Source organism: Condylostylus longicornis, unplaced genomic scaffold (assembly GCF_029603195.1).
Source record: "Condylostylus longicornis isolate FDR11 unplaced genomic scaffold, ASM2960319v2 ptg000077l, whole genome shotgun sequence".
In the NCBI taxonomy this organism is placed as follows: domain Eukaryota; kingdom Metazoa; phylum Arthropoda; class Insecta; order Diptera; family Dolichopodidae; genus Condylostylus; species Condylostylus longicornis.
In genome coordinates, this window is record NW_026578045.1 from 2,195,960 (window position 1) to 2,214,115 (window position 18,156).

The following is an 18,156-nucleotide window of genomic DNA, read 5'->3' on the forward strand; positions in this document are numbered from 1 at the left end:
AAACTAGTTCAAACACCAGAATCAAGAGGCAATCCAAATAAGTTAATAAATTAAATATGGGAATTAAGGAATTGTGGCCATTATTAACACCATATTGTGAAAGAAAACCAATTAGTGTTTTACGTGGTAAAATTGTTGCAATAGATCTTGCAGGATGGGTATGTGAGAGTTTAAATGTCGTGGACTATTTTATACATCCTAAACATTATTTAAAGTAAATTTTATATTCAAAATTTAAAAATATGTACATATTAAAATGTAATAACAAAATTTCAATTAATTTTTTAATGATTTTAGGAACCTATTTTTTCGTACATGTTATATGTTATTGGAGGATATAATTCCTGTTTTTATACTTGAAGGAAAGGCACCCGAACTTAAAGCCAAGGCTATGAAACAAAGAAATGAAATTCAATTTCGTGGAGTTAAGCCAAAAGATAAAAACGAAAACTTAGAAAATCGAAAAAGAAATACAAGAAACGACGAATTTAAAGGAAGAACTCAATTTAATTATGTCTTAAAAAATTGTGAATCCCTTTTAAATTGTATGGGTATAGTTTGCGTTCAAGCACCTGGGGAAGCTGAAGCATACGCAGCATTTTTAAATAAAAAGGGTGTAAGAAAATTATAGATTTCATTTGTACTTTAATTTAATTAAATTAATTGTAATATATTAAGTTAGTTGAAGGTATTATTAGTCAAGATTCGGATTGTTTTGCATATGGGGCCACAAAAGTATACAGAAATTTTTCGGTCTCTACTCAAGGAGCTACTTCAACTCAAGGGGGATCTGTTGATATTTATGATATGGAAATAATATGTTCTAAAATTGGTGAATATTACTTTTTTCATTTTGAAATCCCTAACTATCAAATTACAAAGACAAAAATCTCTAGATTTTGGACAAGAAAAAGTTATTGCAATGGCGTTATTCTGTGGCTGCGATTATACTGATGGAATAAACGGTGTTGGAAAATATTCTGTACTAAAACTGTTCAAAAAATATCCAAATCGTGAAGTACTGGATAGGTTTTAACTTTATCATTTTCATATAAATAAATTATATTAATTATTGTTAATTTTTATTTAGAATAAAATCGTGGCGTTTTAATAATACAAGCTATTCGGAAATGGAAATTAGAGTAAATGATAAAAATATATGCTCAAATTGTGGTCATATAGGTAAAACAATTACACATTCAAAAAGTGGGTGTTCAATTTGTATGACTTTAAAAGGATGTAGGGAAACGAATTGGAAGTAAGTTTAACAATTTTGCTTATGTATGAATAAAAATTAAACAGCTTTTTTTTATTACGTTTATAAAAATCATTTTTAAATTTTTAGGGAAGAGAAATTAATTATTAAAGCGGAATTAACATTGAGACAGAAAGCATTACAATATCCTGATTTTCCATCACTTGAAATAATAAATGAGTTTTTGTCAACACCTAACGTTATTCCTAATTTAAATTTAAAATGGTGTAAACCAAATTTAATAAAATTTATAAAAACTTCAGGAAAATTATTACAATGGACTGAAATATACTGTTTTCAAAAGTTTTTACCTATTCTAACACGTTGGCAAATACAAGAAATGAAAAAGAATTCTGAATTCAAGGATCAAATATTATTACCCGATTTTATAGTCAAAAAACGGGTTATTAAAGGTTTGAAACATTATTGATATGTAGTAGTTTAAAGTAAAAATTATTTCTATGTATATGTAATTGCAGGTCAACCAGGTTATGAAATTGTTTGGAAAGATATACAACAATTATTTGAAGGTCTTATACCCGAAGATCAAATTTTATCATATTGTGTTGAAAATCCTCAAGGAATGCAAGCAGTATGGACAACTATAGAACCTGCAGATTTATTAAGTACCGTGTATCCGGAAATTATAGATGTTTTTTTAAAATCAAAAGAAAAACCAAAAAAACCGCCAACCACTCGAGTAAATCGGAAAAAGAAAAACGCAGATAAAAATCTAATGGATATGAGCCAATTGGCTGAAATTACAGACCAGATTAAATTTAAAACAAAACGTACCACTAATAAACGAAAAGGACTTCAGTTAATTGACAAATTTTTTCATAAAACCAGCGTATCGGACCCACTTGAAAGTAAAAACTCGAATAGTATTAATTGTTCTACACCGAAAAAAAAATTATCGTTAATGGATTTAGAATATGAATGTTCTTACGGCGAAAATGATATATCCGACATAATTAAAAATATTATCTCTCACCCATATGATAAACAACATGCTTTGCAGAATTACAATAGAAACAATCTTATTTACGAAAAAATAAATTTTGATTATTCTCATAATATGAGCAAGGATGATTTACATATTTTACCTACAAAAATCATGAGGAAAAATGATAGTCTTAGCAAAAATTGTTTAACCAAATCATTTTCATTAGATGATATGTCGATTATTGAAATTTCTTATAATAATCAAGATTTATCTAATAAGACAAATCCAGTAAATGAAATCAGTTATTTCTTTGAACAAATTGATACTAACATTGATGAATTTGAAAAATCCCTTGCGAATATTGAATAGAAAATATAATATCTAAGCATATTACTTTTCGGACTTTCATTTTATTTAACGAAAGTTATAAATTATTTAATTAGATAAAACAAATATGAAAACATACAGAAATTTTACATTCCATATCTTGTGTCTATCTTTGTTTTTGTTAAAAGACCAGTATCTCCCATATCTTCGTTATATCCGTAAATATACTTCATTCCCGGAGCACTAAACCATACATCTTTGAATTTTTTTGAAGAATCAGCATCACGTAATAACTCTGGGACATCGAAACGTGGTATATTAAAGTAATTCATTAAAACATGTTTATCATTGCCATATTTAATTCGACGTTCACACCAATCCCATTCTAATGGTAAACGCCAGTCCTTCATTTTCTTATTATGACGATCTTTTTCAAATTGATTAAAATCAATTCGTTCAATATCTTCGACTACAACCTAAAAAAAAAATTAAATCTTTCTTGATAATCACTTTTGATATAATTTAATTTTACCTCGGTTTCACCACCATTTGACCAATCGTAGACTAACAACTCTGCATGAACGCTGATTTCTTTCAAATGATTTAATTTATAATTTAATTCCATATCTTTTAAAAATTCATCAGTAAATACTTTGGAATTAACTTCATGTGGTAGATTGCGTGCTTTAATTTTTTCCTTAACAGCACTAACCGAATTATCAAGATAAATCACCAAATGTGGTTTCATTAATTCGCTAATAGTATTGTGTCGAATATCGTGATAAACACTTCGCGCACCTTTCGAAATATAGCCATGTTTGTATAAGGTTTCAGCAAAAACTACATCTGAAAATGGTGATCTTTCTATAACAACACCTTGACCGGTTGAAAGAACATGTGCTAAAGCATCAATATAACGCGAATATCTCAACATATACATTCTAATTTGTAATTGAGCTACTAGTGGATGATTTGGATTAGCACAAAAATTCTTCTCATCAAAACTACGGGTTGATTCCGGGAGTTGGGGATCTAATTTTCGCATATCGTATCCATAAGGATTAATATATATCATATCCATGTTTGCATCTTGCATATGTAACATTTCCAATTCATCAGCCAATTCTTTAGCAAATTGTGTTTTGCCTGCTGCAATTGGTCCTTCAACACAAATAATTTTTGAATTTTCATCTAATCTTTTGCTAGTTTTATCAAACATTGCTTGTAAAAGCCCGTAACCTTTTTCTTTATATGGCCAAGGTTTTGGTTTTGATACTTTAACTGAACCCCTCATTGTCTTTCCAGAAATTTTACACTTTTGTGACAATGCTGCTGGTAAAGCATTTTGGACGTTTAAGAATTTTGAATTAGGTCCAATTGCTTTTACAAATGCAACCCGAACAATCCCGGCCATATCTTTTATATTGAATTTGAAACTCGTTTTATGTAACCAACTTCAAATTATAGGTACATCGAAAAAAATTTACTTGACACTGACGTTGTTTTCTTTTCTATTGACAATTAAAGTATTAAATCAGCTGTTGCGTAGCCACATACATATTTACAAATCTAAATGTCAGATATGATGCTATCGAACATTCACAATTTTACTTAATGTCATTTTTGTTTAGAATTCAATATAAACAACATGCTTTAATTTGTGTACAAAATTTTATATTATCATTTTCATCATGGAATATCTCTGGAATAATATTGAATTGCCTATGCCTCCTTTAAAAACTGTTGCAGTAAAAAGAATAAAATTCGGTATGTGTACTTTCAAATAGTATTAGAAGCACACTATTAGATTATTAATAATTTAATCTGCTAGGTTAATTAAAAATTGAATTACTTTTATATTTTAGATTTAATAAAGTTGAGAAAAATTCTTCAAGATGCTATAGACTTCTTTGAATGCCAGATAAATTTTAATGAAAATGCTTTGTTATGTACTAAACTTATTATGAAGAGAAAAAATTCTTTTAAGCATTTCAAAGGCTTTCAGGATATGAGCAAAGTAAAAGCAACATTAAATAAATTAGAAAAAATTAATCTTCCAAATGTGTTGAAAAATTTTATTGGATTACTACCCGAATCAATATTTTCATTGGAGCTACCACCTAAAGCGAATTTAGACTATGTACTATTACGAATAATCGGTTATTACAACGTTTTAAATAGAGCCACCAATTGCTGTAAAAATGCTGTTGCATATTTTGTAAAAATCTTTCAAAAATATTTTTTTTTCGAGACACTGTCATTATTTTTATCTGTTTTGTCTAAAATTTGGTATGATGGAAATCTAATATTAAAGTTCACTTCAAAACTATACATTGATTTGAAAAATTTTCTTCAATATCTGCCACCTAACAATATAAAATATAATTTCGATGATTTTATATTTCCTAAAAGGCTTGGTGATATTGAAGATACGATAAGTTTAAATGAAGAAAATTTTGGGAAAAAAGATGAAATAAATAATATCCAAAAATTAACTCTGATTATGAAACAAAAGCCGGTTGATAATATTAATTCAATTATAACTGATCAGAGTTGTACTGATATTGGCGAAGTAATATGTAGAGAAGATATTGTAATTACAAATAATATTGAAAGCAGAAATAAAAAAGTAGTTTCAAAACCAAAGAATTTAAATTCTTTAAGCAAAAGTTCAACAGAAAAACTTATAAAATCAAATAAAGTTTCGAAAACTAAGTCACAAAATAATGAGAACTTGTTATGTGTAAAAGAAACACCAACAAATAATTCCGTCATTTCAAAAGAGTCAAAGAAGAAAAAAGAAAAGCATAAAATGAAGATTGTAAAAAGTTCTGATAACTCAATTAAGATTGAAGAGGATTCTTGTATGGATGAAATATTAAAACGAATTAATCAAATAAAAACCATCAGTGAAATAAAAACATTTTTTACTGATGAAAGTTTAAGAAGGAAACAATCAAAAAATACCTTATCAACTACGAACATTTCAAACAAAGAATGGTCCAAATTTAAAAAAGTAATTCTTCAAAAAGCAAAATGTGAAAAAGAAAAGCGTTGTGTTAAAATTTTCAAAAAATTTTTAAATAAAAGAATGTTGAGCTAGAAACAATTTGATTTTTTATTTAAAGCTTTTCTTAGCAGAATCTATAGACTGAATACATAAAGACCTTTACGAGACAGAATTAAATTTTAACTGCCTGACATAAAGTTATATAATAAAGGGAAATAATTATGGGACCATTCTTTTGCTATTTCTTTACTCCTTTTAATATCCCATTGTTGATTAATTATGTGAGTTTAATTCATTAAAAATGATGAACGGTTCGGTGAAAATAGCACCGCTTCTTCAAGGGTTCAGGTTCAAATCCCGGTCAGATTACATATTTAATATTATTCAACAAGGCATTTTTACAAAAATCTTTAAGAACTATTACGGTATGATAAGAAAACAATCAAAATGCAGTCAAAACAAATATGAATAAATTAAAAAATTAAAAATGTAAAATTTTTTGGTGAAAAAAAAACTGTTCAGGAGGAAAAAACCTTATTGCTTGTTATTTCAAAAAAAACTGAGTTAAAATTGAATACGGTCTCGGGAAGAGACACATTAACCGTTTATATTTAATATTTTCATAATGAAAAATTATGTTGACCAAACTTAACAGTTAAAAAAACGCTCCGGACTATTCGCGATTGTCACGTTTGAATTACTGTATAGTTAATGTATTAAAATAAAAACAAAAAGGCAACATTGATATTTCATTTTGTATTTGACATCTCTGATCTATCAAGTGTCAAGTAAATTTTTTACAATCAACTTTTATATTGCAAGAAAAAAAAAAAAAAGAAATTTTGCAAATTTTGAATTAATTAAAATTACTTTAAAATATTTTAATTTGTGAATAACTGCAAAAAATTATGGGATATGATTTAAATAGGTTTCAAGGAACAGTCGATGAAGAACTACAATGCCCAATATGCTCTGGAGTCTTAGAGGAACCTCTACAGGTTTTCAATTAATTACATGCTTAAATTTTATGTTATTGTATTAATTCAATCAACAGAATCAATAATTAATTAATTGAATTTTAAGTTTTTTACTTCAAAATTAGTTTTATGTAAAACTATATCACAAAGTTTATAAAAATTAAATTTTCGACTTGTTTTGCAAAAAAATTTAAAGTATGTGAATGTAATTTTTAAATATTTTTGCAGGCTGCTATGTGTGAACATGCATTTTGTAAAGCATGTATATCAGAATGGTTATCAAGGCAGCCTACCTGTCCAGTTGATCGTAATACTCTAACTATGGCAAATTTACGTGCTGTTCCTCGAATTTTAAGAAATCTTTTATCACGTTTATCAATATCATGCGATAATGCAATATACGGATGTAATTTAATATTAAAATTAGACGCTCTTAATTCTCATTTAGATGACTGTGAACATAATCCAAAAAGACCATTACCATGTGAAAAAGGTTGTGGATTTGTAATACCTAAAGATGAATTTAAAGATCATAATTGTGTACGTGAATTAAAAACATTGATAACAACTCAACAACAAAAATTAACTGAATTAAAAACAGAAATAGCCGATCAAAATTTAACAATTAATGAATTAAAACGTGAATTGCAATTATTCAAAGATTTTATGAGAGCGATGAGAGTATCAAATCCAGCAATGCGAGCTATAGCTGATCAAATGGAACGTGATGAAGTAATTAGATGGAGTAGCACATTAGCTCGAGCGCGGGTTACTCGTTGGGGTGGTATGATATCAACGCCAGATGATGCTTTACAAGTAAAGTATTTATTTATCATTTAAAATTTTATATCTCTTGTTTTTCTCATATTATAGATGATGATTAAACGAGCTCTATCAGAATCAGGATGTCCTCCACATATTTTGGATGATTTAATGGAAAATTGTCATGAAAGAAGATGGCCTCGAGGTTTAAGCTCTTTAGAAACTCGTCAGAATAATAGAAGAATATATGATAATTATGTATGCAGAAGAATTCCAGGTTTGTAAATACATGCTCATAAAATGTAATTGATTTCTCAATTAAAATTCTCCAATTAAAATTTTTTTAGGGAAACAAGCTGTGTTAGTATTAAGTTGCGATAACGCACATATGGCAGAAGATGTAATGGTAGATCCTGGTTTAGTAATGATTTTTGCTCATGGAATAGAATGAAACTTTTTTCATTAAAATTTTTAAATAGTAATGAAATTGGATCAGACTAAATAAATAAAATTTTCAATATTGAAAATCATGTACTTATTAAGGAGTATGGATCTCACAGAAATTGTATTAATAATAATATTCAATGCATATTGTTCAAAACATATTTTTTCACCATTATTATTTTTATTTTTCTGAATTATAAATATCAACATATATATATTATTAAATATTGATATTTCTAATAAAAACATTCGAATAGATAGAATTATATAAGATTTTTTCCTAAATGAATAATTGAAAAAGTAATTGTTTTATAAAATACTATTATTAAATCTATATCTAAATATGATTTTACAAAATATTGAATTTTTATCGAGACTGAAAATGAATTTTGCGCACATCATTTTAAAATTTGAATCGTATTATTTTAATGTATTTTTGAGCTAATAAAAAGACATAATATTTTATCTTCTAAATATAAATATTTAATGATCCTACTCATTCTAATTACAAAATGTATTAATAAAAAAAAAAAAAATTATTGCTGTTAAAATTCAGCTTTTCATTCTTTTTATAAAAACGTTTAATGAATTTCACTTTTCAGAAAATAAGATAGACCATAAGAAAAATAAATTTATTCATAAATTAATATTTTTATTTAATCTCAAAGTAATTAAATTTGAATTCATTAAATAATTTTATATTTCGTTATCACATTTCAGTTTAGCTAACCTTTGCAAAGATTTAACTGCAGCCGTGTGAATGTTCTGATCTAGTTTATCTGAAATATTTTTATAAATAGGTCAATAAGTACAGGCAATTGTAAAATTCGATATATTTAACTCACAAATTTTATGTTGCCCTTTAATAGGAAATTTGATAGGTAATTCCTGCGGGTTTGTACAAATAAAAACATAAGGCGAATCAGATTCTCCATCAGGATAACTTTTTCGATATTCTTCTTGTGGTAAACAATCCTTAATTAATTGAAAAATTTGGGTTTAAAATTTTTTGCTAACCAAATTCTAATTTATACATACTTGAACTGAAACACATCCTAGCAGTACACCAGAGGGGTATTGCGTTGGAAAAATTATATTGTCATCTAAATTATACGTAATAAGTTAAAAAAATTAAAAACTAATGGTATTATAACATAGTTTACCATTATAAATTACTCTATAAAAATGTTCCATACGTTTTACTTCTTCAATATCTACTTGTTTTGCTGTTGAAGCAATCCATAAACGTCCTCTATGAGATGTATACCAGGGTCTACCTTCATGCCTAAAAATAATTTGTTTTATGCAAAGTAATGATAAACTTAAAATATTTAAAAAATAACAAACTTTTTTATGCCCATTACAAGAAGACTTGCCCATGGTTGATGCATTGAAAGGCAGTTTCTCATATCTTGTATTTCTAATAGCTCTTTATCTTGGACTCGATTGTAAACTCCATCAAAACCATAAGTTCTTTCCGTGTCTTTTTCTAAACTTTTAGAATTATTTGTGGGAACATATATAGGAAGTGGAGCATTTAAAAACGGATGTACATCATGTGACATGTCTTCATTTTTATATTTTTTATTTGATACATTTGAATATGGATCATTCCCACAAGATTTAGCTATTTGTTTTAATACTTCATCCTCATATTCTGTAGTAATGGTTGGTTCTTCAATTATTTCTCTCCCAGCAAAATCTATTGTAATTTTTTTTGAAAGTCGACTTGCATGTTTTTTAGCTCGCATTTCTTCTTCTAATCGGGCGAGTTTTTTTTTCTCAGACTCAGAAAGCCAAACGGAGTTTGTCTGTGAAGTAAAACTTTTATAAAATTTTAAAATTATCTATGTAGATAGATTACCTACCTTAAAATAATCTGATTCATCATCTATAACTGTAGTACGTTTTTCACTTGTTCTATCATATTCTAATAAACGATTTCTTTGAGCTAATGCTTCTTCCCAACCTTTTGGACGATTTTGTTCTATTAAACTTTTTTTCAAGTTATCTCCCTTTTTTGAAGAAGTTTTAATTAGTTTTAATTCTTCTTCTGAACAAACCAAATTTCCACAAAATAAACAAGGACCGCTTCCCTCTTGAAAGCACACTATTCTACCACATCTTCCGCAATTATTAATTAATTTATGTTTGCTTGCTTGACAATCACAATGATGTCGGCCAGGAATTAACGTTGTAGTAACTTGACCGTCTTGATTATATAAATTTGTATATTTTGTTTTTTTCTTGCTAAGAGCAATATTATCCTATTAGAAAAAAAAAAGGGGATGTTATAAAAATTTTTTGAAAAACATAATTTCTAGATTAATTTTGAAACCTTTTGAAAATCACTTTTTTTATCATCTTTGTTTGATGTTTTGCTCACTGATTTGTTAAAATTTGACTTGGGATTTTTTGTTTTATTAGTAAATTTTCTTTGCTTGAAATCATTTAAAAAAATTTTGTGATCTTCCACATCATAATTGAGTAACGTTTCGAAATATTCATCCACTTCATCTGTTGTTTTCAATGACAAAATATATCTAAAATATTTTTAGATCATAAAATTATTATGTTCTGAAAGCTCATCAATTTACCGTATCATATCCTCTGGGATCTCAAAGTTTAAACATTTTGATAAACGAGTTTTTAACCAATCTTCCATTTTAATAGCAAATATTTAACAAAAAAACTTAAAGTCCGGAATTTTTAAATCCAACACGTTATCTACTATTTGCTTTGCAATTTTTATTTAAGCCAATTGTCAATTCACAGTAGACTGTCACAGTATTTTTAACACACTAGAAAACTGTCACAGTATTTTTGAAAGTTTACCAATGTACAAATCTCATTAAAATTTTTGTCACAAAAAAAAACGTAAAAATTGGAAAAATCAAGACAACGCCTGAAAAAACATGGAATTTAACACTGTAGATACGAGTACACGTTATTATGATAGAACTTGATACTTTTTTACTTTAATTAATTTTATGATGCATAAGCGATGATCGCCGAAATTCATGTCAAGCACTATCTGACAAATACGTTTCAATCTTTGCTTTTTTGGCTTAAGTTATTTTAAGTTTAACATAACTCTTTAGTTCGAACTAAATTCACCGTAAGCTATATTAAAATTGCGCTAAAAACACCAAGATAAGTTTTTAAGCAATTAATGTTATAGAATCGTAGTCATGATTTTTAATTTATGAAAATGGTTTATATTGACATGTAAGTTGTAAACGAAAGAACTGAAATTTATTTTAAAACTTTTTATTTCTCTGAAAATCAATTTAATTAATGAATGGTAATAACACAGGCAACAATAACGTCAAAATAGAAATAGTGAAATGAAATTAATTAATACTACTTTTTTGTCCGTAAGAGGGCTTGAGCTATCGCCTTGCAAATAAACAAAATAGTAACAATACGCTTTGTCAAACAAAGGAGAACGAAAATCAAAATAAATAATTAAATCACAAAAAAGTGTACATAAGTGGATACTAAAATAATATTGATTATAAATTTATATATTAAATAAAAATGGAAAGAAATCATATTCAGAATCTAATACAAGAATATTTGACAACATCAAATAAAGTAAAAAAATTTGATAGAGTAATATTTAAACGTTTAGCACCAAATGTCGCAGAAGTCTCAGAAGAATTTCATAGTTTGGCTATAAAATTTGAAGAATGTGGTTTATATCAATATTCTGGGATGTGTTTCCTTGGGGCTGCAAAATGTCAGAAATCTTTAGCAAATGATGTATGCGAGATTGATTATTATTTAAAATCCGCCAGAGCATTTGTAAAAGCAAATGAAGAAGAAAAAAGTTTGGAACTCAAATCTAATCAAAATGAATACCTAGAAGTAAAAGATTTTATTAATATTATGCAAATTAAATTTGTTAATTAATTTTATTTAATTTTTTTTTTTAAGGGTGCAATGAAATCTTACAATAATGCATTAGCTAAATTAAGTGAAAATTCAGTAATGAAAGCAGCAATAATTCGTGAAATGAAAACACTATTTCCAACATATGAAGATATAAGTAATTTTTCATCACCATGTCATAGATTTCATGATTTAGAAACATCTGCATCAGAATGTATTAAGAATTATAATTATTTATTAGCATTAGAAAAATTAACAGATATATTTGATAATATAAATGAACGGAAAAAGGAGCATTTATATGAAGAACTTTTGTCACGTATTGAAGTTTCACGATTATTATTATTAATTATATTAAATTTACCACCTGCTAGGCAATCACCATCACATATTAAAATATTAGAAAAATTTGTTTCAATTAATACATTAGATCAGCAAACATATTTGAATATTCCAGATAAAATATATAAAATAATGAAGAATTTAGTATTATCTTGGTCTGAAAATAATATGGAATGTATGTTAGTTGCCTTAAATGAACTTTCAAATTGCATATGGATAACACTGGATCATAGGATGTTAATTGATTATTTAATTGAGAAATGCAGTTTTTAAGTTATACTAACAACAGAATATAAAAGCTTTAATTTTATATTAATAATAACTTAGTAATCTATTTCCATACAGGAATCTATTGAAGAAATTTAACTTAAGACACCTGTTTTATTGTTTAAAAATTCATTCTATTAAAATAAATTATTGAATATTTTTATATTAGTTTTTATATTTGATTTTAACTTGTTATCAATTTACATAATTAAAAGCAATAATTAAATTTGATAAAATTCTAAGAATAGATAAAATTCTCATAATTATTTGTAAACAATCATTAAAAGTGCATTACAAATTTATTTTGTACTGTAAAGTTTGACAGTAGCCAAGACAATATGTTTGTGTGTAAAAAAAAATGTAAACAAAAAATAGTATAAAAGAGAATGATTCTAGAAGTGGATGACCTTATCATGACATTGAGTGGTTATTTTAGAAAAGTATAGAGATAGAAAAAGGAAATTTGTAGCTGATAGCGGTTGGTCGTCGAGGTGAAAAGTTGTTGATTGTATTATTAAATTTTAATATTTTATTGAGAGCGAAAATTTTTTCAATATTAATTTTCAATTAAAATGGCAATAACAGTCAAAACTGTACAAACAACACCTTTTGAGGGACAAAAACCTGGTACAAGTGGTCTTCGTAAAAAAGTAAAAAAAAAAATTTTTCATATAATAAATAAAAAAATTTAATATTTATTTATAAATTTGTATTCATTATATTAAGGTAAAAGTATTTTTGGAAAAAAATTATACCGAAAACTTTGTTCAATGTATCTTAAATGCGAATGGAAGTGAAATTTCTGGTTCCTTATTGGTTCTTGGCGGTGATGGACGCTTTTATTGTAAAGAAGCATCTGAATTAATTGTGAAAATTTGCGCTGCCAATGGGGTAACTATAATTAATCCTATCCTACCTAATATTTTTCAAATTTAATTTTTGATAATTTTTAGTTAATTGAATTCATACTCAGGTCTTTGAATATAATCAAAAGCAATTTTTAAATTAATCTTGAATCGAGACATTGAAAATTAAAGAAAAGTTGATATCATTCATTATATAATAAACCTTGATAATTAATAACTTAAAATTAAATTTTTAGTCACAGTAATTGAGATAACTCCGAAAACACCTTAGGCTTTTAACTATTATAATTACCATGACTTACTTAATAAACCACCTACCAGATATGCAATTCTCATATTACACATTAGTGAATTTATCGATAAACGCGGATATTTATATATTCATATACGTATATACTTATGTATTTTAATATATTAATAATCACATCATAGGTATATACATATATGCCTATGTGTATAGTGAAAGATAAAGATGTAGGAGCCAAATATTTTAATTGCTTTTTTAAAATTTAATATTTTAATTGCTTTTAATTGCGTTAATTGTATCATAATAAAATTAAAAAATAATTTTTTTTAAGGTTTCAAAAGTTTTAGTTGGACAAAATGGTATTTTGTCAACGCCAGCCGTGTCCAGTTTGATAAGGCACAATAATGCTTTAGGTAGGTTTAATTAATTTTAATTCTTACTAGATTCAAAAATATAACTCTTGCTATATTCTTATTACAAATATACTATGTATGTAGGTGGGATTGTGTTAACAGCTTCACATAATCCGGGTGGTCCAGATAATGATTTCGGCATTAAGTTTAATTGTAGAAATGGTGGTCCAGCACCCGATGAAGTTACTAATGAAATTTATAAATTATCAACGCAAATAAAAGAATATAAAATAGTTGATGGTTTAACAATAGACCTAGGTAAACTAGGTGTGAATAATTTTGAAGTTGAAGGAAAACCATTTGTTGTAGAAGTAATTGATTCGGTGGCAAATTATGTTAATCATATGAAGGAAATATTTGATTTTGCAAAATTAAAAGATTTTGTTAGCGGAGCATCAAATGGAAAACCCTTAAAGATGCGAATTGATTCAATGAATGGTGTAACAGGTCCATATGTCAATGATATATTTGTTAATTGTTTGGGAGCATCTAAAGATTTTGTTGTTCATACTACACCGTTATCTGATTTTGGTGGCTTACATCCAGATCCAAATTTAACTTATGCTAAAGATTTAGTAGATACTGTAGCAAAAGGTGATTATGATATTGGAGCCGCTTTTGATGGAGATGGCGTAAGTTTTTATTGTTATTAAGTTTTCTGTAGTAAAAAATATAATTTATATTTATATAATAGGATCGTAATATGATTATTGGACGCAGTGCATTCTTTGTAACTCCAAGCGATTCTTTGGCTGTAATTGCTCATTATTTGGAATGTATACCATATTTCAAAAAAAATGGTATTACTGGATATGCACGTAGTATGCCAACTGCTTCTGCTGTAGATTTGGTTGCCAAAAAATTAGGCAAAGAAATTTTTGAAGTACCAACTGGTTGGAAATATTTCGGAAATTTAATGGATGCAAATCGTTTGTGTTTATGCGGTGAAGAAAGTTTTGGAACTGGCTCTAACCATATTCGTGAAAAAGATGGTATTTGGGCTGTATTGGCATGGCTTTCAATTATGCAGCACACAGGAAAGAGTATAGAAGATATATTAAAAGCTCATTGGGCGGCATATGGGCGCAATTACTTCACTCGTTATGATTATGAGGAATGTGATTTAGATCCATGCAATGAAATGATGGCAACTATGGAAAAATTAATAACTAGCAGTGAATTTGTAGGGAAGGAATATTCAAGTGGTGGAAAAACTTATAAAGTAAAAGTTGCTGATAACTTTAGTTATACCGATCCAGTTGTAAATACGGTTTCTACAAAACAAGGTTTGAGAATTGTATTTGAAGATGGAAGCCGCATTGTAATGCGTTTGAGTGGCACCGGCAGTTCTGGCGCTACAGTCCGATTATATATTGATTCCTATGAAAAAGACAATGTTTTGGGTAAAGCAAGTGAAATGTTAAAACCGCTAATTGATATTGCTCTTGAAATATCTCAACTGCCAAAATATACCGGCCGTAATGCACCCACCGTTATTACATAAATATAGACAAGTTATAAATTTACTGTTCATTAATTTTTAAAAAAAATAATTTATAAAGCTAAATATGTAAAAGGGATAAAAATTTAGACTATTTTAAAGCATTTCAAAAATACTTTTGCTGGAAATAAAAAGTACCTAATTCATATTATATTGGTTTTACTAAAAGCGCAAATACGAATAGTTAACTGAATAGTTTTCTTATTGATTATAAATTCTACTAGACTAGATCATACGAATAGAATTTTAAAATATGTATGCTAAATTTATTATATAAACAACAGTATTAAATTAGTAATTATTCCAATTACTGTAACACTTTAAAAATAGAAAATGAAACTACTAACTAGAGCTACTGCTATCTGAGTCAGAGTATGCTGATATAAGTGATAGGCCAGTTGTTTTAGGTTTCGTGGCGTTGTCCGATTTTTCAGTTTCAACTTTTTCTTTAGAAACTGGTAACGATTTTTCTGTGTTATTAACGACTGAAGGTTTTCTGACGATATTCTTAAGCAGATTTTTGCTTGAAAAACCACCAACACTTTTTAAAGTCTCCGTAGAAGATGGTGCAATAGTCGATAATTTCGCCTTTTTTTCAGAAGGTTCAAAACTTTCATAATTTTCATCTAATATATGCTCTTCTGCAATAATTTTAGTTGTGGAAGATGCAGAAGGACGCTTAAATTTAACAGACCTAAAATAAAATATAACTTAAAAACATATTTAAATGATTAACCATATAGATTGAAATTACTTAATCATCTCTTCATCTTCCTTTTCCTGCCTCTCTAAGATTTGTTTAAGTGTCTCGGTATTATCATATGCTTGTAACATTGTTTCATAATCAACATTTTGATGACGTCTATTCAAATCTTTAAGTTCTTCTAATGACTCTAAAAGCTCAATCTCATTTTTTGATTGCTCTGTACGATTTTCCAAAAGTTTCATAGGGTTATTTGCTTCTTCTTCCTTCAATTCTTCATCTTCCCTTCGAGCTTGCTCTTCTGCTAATTTTAAAGCCATAAAATTACGTGTTGCACCAGCTTCTATTTCGTAATCTGTATTTTTAGGATCTGTTTTAAAGGATATTTCCTGTAAACATCGTGTACATTTTATATAAAATCTATATATCCTTATGCCCAAATAAGTTTCATTCTCTACATCTTCTTTTCTCGCATTAAATTTTTTTCCTTTGTAGATATATTCCCCACAAGTTTTACATCGCATATTAAATGGAGCCATCAAACGTACAGTGTATTGGCGATTTTTCGCCAATTTCATACGCGGAATTTTTGAGGGATCGAAATCCGGTGGATAGTATTTCTAAAAATAATTGTGGAAAACCAATTAAATTATACATGGAAAATATTTTCGATATTTATTTAAAATACTCACATTTAAAACTTTTCTTTCAGACATTGTTTTTTTCGAACTTTAAGAAGATAATATTAAAAATTAAAACTTAAACGATTCCTTGGATTTATATTTCTGTTTATGTACGCACTGACCCGTCAGATTTTTTAAAGTAAATAAATTTAATTTGACAGCACTTTGACATACCAAATACATGAGGTACAAATAGCAACGTAAATGGCATTTTGACATGTGGATGTAAAATTTAAAATTTAATAACAAAGTCTTTTAGTTCCGCCTGCAATATTGTTTTGAATTCTTAATGGACCTTACAAGAGCATTTTACGATTTTTGTATTCCTCTTCAAAATGATAAAATTAAATTAATATCAATTTTAAAAGAGGCATTAAAATTAGGATACAGAACGGTTGCAATAGAAGAAATTTATGATCATAGCCAGAAAGAAAATAAAAAATCTAGCGACATATTTCCATCACCGGTAGAATTAGATTTTCTGGAAGAGTTTAATGGCAGACTAAGAATTTTAAGACGTTTAACAATAATATATTCCGATGTTAATATCTCACATCCAATGGTTTATATCCTCTGATTTCCAGTATACATTTTATTTTAATATTTTTTATTTTAGAGTAATTCATTAAATCTTAAAAAATATGATCTAATAGCAGGATTACCAAAAAATGACAACGCCTTAAATGTAAATTAAATATTTCAAAATTTTTATTTTTATATAAAACATTTAATTAAAAAGCTTTCAGCATTGTTACACAAGTTTTGCTGGTGACTTAATATGTTTTAATCCAGATGCATCAAATTTATTTATTCAAAGAAAACCTTATCAAGTAGCTGTTGCACGTGGAATGTTTATTGAAATTAAGTATTCGGATGCAATTCAAAATTCGACATATAGAAAAGATATAATTAAAATTGCTCATAATTATCATGTTAAAGGGAAATCAAAAAATATAATTATATCTAGTGGTGCAAAAAGTGTTTTTGAATTGCGAGGTCCTTATGATATCGCTAACTTGTGAGTAGAGTAACTACATACAATAGAAATTTATTTGAATATGAATGATCAAATTCAACAATAAATTTTTAAATTTCAGAGCTTTAATCTTTGGTTTATCAGAAGAACAAGGTAAAAGTTCTATATCAAGTTTGTGTAGGATGTTATTTTTGAAAGCTGGTATAATTTTCGTATAAAAGTTTTGTTTTCTCTTAATAATTATATTTTTTATTGTAGAAGGAAGAAGATTAGGCAAAACCAACACCATAGCTAAACTTAAAGATATTGAAGAAAATGATAGTAGTGAAAATGAAGATATGGAAATGGATAACATATTTGAAGCTGATTTTAGTGAACAACCATTTAAAAAGAAAAAAATAAGTTGATTTTTTAAAAAAAAAAAGAAAATCCATAATAAAAATTAAATAAATGAAATATAAATTTTATTTTTAAAAATACAATTAATGCATAATCAATTCAATTTTATTCGCAGAACACAAATCATGTGTAACATTTTCCTGA

At 27.1% G+C, this 18,156-nt stretch overlaps 9 protein-coding genes across 9 annotated transcripts; 6 read left to right on the forward strand and 3 right to left on the reverse strand.

Annotated features, from left to right (window-relative positions):
* Window positions 1-17: 17 nt before the first annotated feature.
* LOC129612808 (flap endonuclease GEN) lies at window positions 18-2,570 on the forward strand. Its single transcript, XM_055526585.1, has 7 exons — window positions 18-214; window positions 298-616; window positions 679-832; window positions 897-1,029; window positions 1,091-1,258; window positions 1,346-1,668; window positions 1,735-2,570. The coding sequence occupies exons 1-7, from the start codon at window positions 57-59 to the stop codon at window positions 2,568-2,570; spliced, it is 2,091 nt and encodes a 696-aa protein (XP_055382560.1). The 5' UTR covers window positions 18-56.
* Window positions 2,571-2,591: 21 nt separating this feature from the next.
* Window positions 2,592-4,027, reverse strand: LOC129612810 (NADH dehydrogenase [ubiquinone] 1 alpha subcomplex subunit 10, mitochondrial). The gene is made up of 2 exons (XM_055526586.1): window positions 3,061-4,027; window positions 2,592-3,004 (listed from the first exon to the last, which is right to left on the reverse strand). Exons 1-2 carry the CDS (start codon window positions 3,940-3,942, stop codon window positions 2,675-2,677), a joined length of 1,212 nt encoding a protein of 403 aa, XP_055382561.1. The 5' UTR covers window positions 3,943-4,027; the 3' UTR covers window positions 2,592-2,674.
* Window positions 4,028-4,160: 133 nt separating this feature from the next.
* LOC129612742 (nucleolus and neural progenitor protein) lies at window positions 4,161-5,631 on the forward strand. The gene is made up of 2 exons (XM_055526502.1): window positions 4,161-4,295; window positions 4,394-5,631. The coding sequence occupies exons 1-2, from the start codon at window positions 4,220-4,222 to the stop codon at window positions 5,629-5,631; spliced, it is 1,314 nt and encodes a 437-aa protein (XP_055382477.1). The 5' UTR covers window positions 4,161-4,219.
* A 699-nt stretch (window positions 5,632-6,330) lies between these two features.
* LOC129612773 (E3 ubiquitin-protein ligase NRDP1) lies at window positions 6,331-7,893 on the forward strand. Its single transcript, XM_055526534.1, has 4 exons — window positions 6,331-6,536; window positions 6,744-7,331; window positions 7,389-7,554; window positions 7,625-7,893. Exons 1-4 carry the CDS (start codon window positions 6,447-6,449, stop codon window positions 7,726-7,728), a joined length of 948 nt encoding a protein of 315 aa, XP_055382509.1. The 5' UTR covers window positions 6,331-6,446; the 3' UTR covers window positions 7,729-7,893.
* Window positions 7,894-8,280: 387 nt separating this feature from the next.
* LOC129612772 (activating signal cointegrator 1) lies at window positions 8,281-10,458 on the reverse strand. The gene is made up of 8 exons (XM_055526533.1): window positions 10,319-10,458; window positions 10,060-10,264; window positions 9,590-9,988; window positions 9,069-9,532; window positions 8,885-9,006; window positions 8,760-8,824; window positions 8,567-8,696; window positions 8,281-8,500 (listed from the first exon to the last, which is right to left on the reverse strand). Exons 1-8 carry the CDS (start codon window positions 10,384-10,386, stop codon window positions 8,418-8,420), a joined length of 1,536 nt encoding a protein of 511 aa, XP_055382508.1. The 5' UTR covers window positions 10,387-10,458; the 3' UTR covers window positions 8,281-8,417.
* A 694-nt stretch (window positions 10,459-11,152) lies between these two features.
* LOC129612774 (uncharacterized) lies at window positions 11,153-12,366 on the forward strand. The gene is made up of 2 exons (XM_055526535.1): window positions 11,153-11,591; window positions 11,661-12,366. The coding sequence occupies exons 1-2, from the start codon at window positions 11,262-11,264 to the stop codon at window positions 12,228-12,230; spliced, it is 900 nt and encodes a 299-aa protein (XP_055382510.1). The 5' UTR covers window positions 11,153-11,261; the 3' UTR covers window positions 12,231-12,366.
* Window positions 12,367-12,659: 293 nt separating this feature from the next.
* LOC129612771 (phosphoglucomutase) lies at window positions 12,660-15,399 on the forward strand. The gene is made up of 5 exons (XM_055526532.1): window positions 12,660-12,874; window positions 12,951-13,115; window positions 13,669-13,750; window positions 13,835-14,382; window positions 14,445-15,399. The coding sequence occupies exons 1-5, from the start codon at window positions 12,797-12,799 to the stop codon at window positions 15,252-15,254; spliced, it is 1,683 nt and encodes a 560-aa protein (XP_055382507.1). The 5' UTR covers window positions 12,660-12,796; the 3' UTR covers window positions 15,255-15,399.
* Window positions 15,400-15,502: 103 nt separating this feature from the next.
* On the reverse strand, window positions 15,503-16,772 carry LOC129612881 (splicing factor YJU2). The gene is made up of 3 exons (XM_055526688.1): window positions 16,647-16,772; window positions 16,006-16,574; window positions 15,503-15,945 (listed from the first exon to the last, which is right to left on the reverse strand). Exons 1-3 carry the CDS (start codon window positions 16,668-16,670, stop codon window positions 15,594-15,596), a joined length of 945 nt encoding a protein of 314 aa, XP_055382663.1. The 5' UTR covers window positions 16,671-16,772; the 3' UTR covers window positions 15,503-15,593.
* Window positions 16,773-16,903: 131 nt separating this feature from the next.
* On the forward strand, window positions 16,904-18,095 carry LOC129612886 (ribonuclease P protein subunit p30). Its single transcript, XM_055526694.1, has 5 exons — window positions 16,904-17,199; window positions 17,254-17,322; window positions 17,384-17,655; window positions 17,735-17,814; window positions 17,872-18,095. The coding sequence occupies exons 1-5, from the start codon at window positions 16,927-16,929 to the stop codon at window positions 18,018-18,020; spliced, it is 843 nt and encodes a 280-aa protein (XP_055382669.1). The 5' UTR covers window positions 16,904-16,926; the 3' UTR covers window positions 18,021-18,095.
* The last annotated feature ends 61 nt before the right edge of the window (window positions 18,096-18,156 follow it).

Excerpts from the sequence above, each read along its gene's own strand:
- LOC129612886 (XM_055526694.1), top strand. The coding sequence starts at position 16,927 with ATGGACCTTACAAGAGCATTTTACGATTTTTGTATTCCTCTTCAAAAT. Across the intron at positions 17,200-17,253 it reads TTAATATCTCACATCCAATG|AGTAATTCATTAAATCTTAA; the intron begins GTTTATATCCTC and ends TTTTTATTTTAG. Across the intron at positions 17,656-17,734 it reads CCTTATGATATCGCTAACTT|AGCTTTAATCTTTGGTTTAT; the intron begins GTGAGTAGAGTA and ends TTTAAATTTCAG.
- LOC129612810 (XM_055526586.1), bottom strand. The coding sequence starts at position 3,942 with ATGGCCGGGATTGTTCGGGTTGCATTTGTAAAAGCAATTGGACCTAAT. Across the intron at positions 3,005-3,060 it reads CAAATGGTGGTGAAACCGAG|GTTGTAGTCGAAGATATTGA; the intron begins GTAAAATTAAAT and ends TTTTTTTTTTAG.
- LOC129612772 (XM_055526533.1), bottom strand. The coding sequence starts at position 10,386 with ATGGAAGATTGGTTAAAAACTCGTTTATCAAAATGTTTAAACTTTGAG. Across the intron at positions 9,533-9,589 it reads ATGAATCAGATTATTTTAAG|ACAAACTCCGTTTGGCTTTC; the intron begins GTAGGTAATCTA and ends TTTACTTCACAG. Across the intron at positions 9,007-9,068 it reads CTTGTAATGGGCATAAAAAA|GCATGAAGGTAGACCCTGGT; the intron begins GTTTGTTATTTT and ends AATTATTTTTAG.
- LOC129612774 (XM_055526535.1), top strand. The coding sequence starts at position 11,262 with ATGGAAAGAAATCATATTCAGAATCTAATACAAGAATATTTGACAACA. Across the intron at positions 11,592-11,660 it reads ATCAAAATGAATACCTAGAA|GGTGCAATGAAATCTTACAA; the intron begins GTAAAAGATTTT and ends TTTTTTTTTAAG.
- LOC129612773 (XM_055526534.1), top strand. The coding sequence starts at position 6,447 with ATGGGATATGATTTAAATAGGTTTCAAGGAACAGTCGATGAAGAACTA. Across the intron at positions 6,537-6,743 it reads TCTTAGAGGAACCTCTACAG|GCTGCTATGTGTGAACATGC; the intron begins GTTTTCAATTAA and ends ATATTTTTGCAG. Across the intron at positions 7,332-7,388 it reads CGCCAGATGATGCTTTACAA|ATGATGATTAAACGAGCTCT; the intron begins GTAAAGTATTTA and ends CTCATATTATAG.
- LOC129612808 (XM_055526585.1), top strand. The coding sequence starts at position 57 with ATGGGAATTAAGGAATTGTGGCCATTATTAACACCATATTGTGAAAGA. Across the intron at positions 215-297 it reads CATCCTAAACATTATTTAAA|GAACCTATTTTTTCGTACAT; the intron begins GTAAATTTTATA and ends TAATGATTTTAG. Across the intron at positions 1,030-1,090 it reads AATCGTGAAGTACTGGATAG|AATAAAATCGTGGCGTTTTA; the intron begins GTTTTAACTTTA and ends ATTTTTATTTAG.
- LOC129612742 (XM_055526502.1), top strand. The coding sequence starts at position 4,220 with ATGGAATATCTCTGGAATAATATTGAATTGCCTATGCCTCCTTTAAAA. Across the intron at positions 4,296-4,393 it reads AGTAAAAAGAATAAAATTCG|ATTTAATAAAGTTGAGAAAA; the intron begins GTATGTGTACTT and ends TTTATATTTTAG.
- LOC129612771 (XM_055526532.1), top strand. The coding sequence starts at position 12,797 with ATGGCAATAACAGTCAAAACTGTACAAACAACACCTTTTGAGGGACAA. Across the intron at positions 13,751-13,834 it reads AAGGCACAATAATGCTTTAG|GTGGGATTGTGTTAACAGCT; the intron begins GTAGGTTTAATT and ends CTATGTATGTAG. Across the intron at positions 14,383-14,444 it reads CCGCTTTTGATGGAGATGGC|GATCGTAATATGATTATTGG; the intron begins GTAAGTTTTTAT and ends TTTATATAATAG.
- LOC129612881 (XM_055526688.1), bottom strand. The coding sequence starts at position 16,670 with ATGTCTGAAAGAAAAGTTTTAAAT. Across the intron at positions 16,575-16,646 it reads CTGAAAGAAAAGTTTTAAAT|AAATACTATCCACCGGATTT; the intron begins GTGAGTATTTTA and ends AATTATTTTTAG. Across the intron at positions 15,946-16,005 it reads GAAGATGAAGAGATGATTAA|GTCTGTTAAATTTAAGCGTC; the intron begins GTAATTTCAATC and ends ATTTTATTTTAG.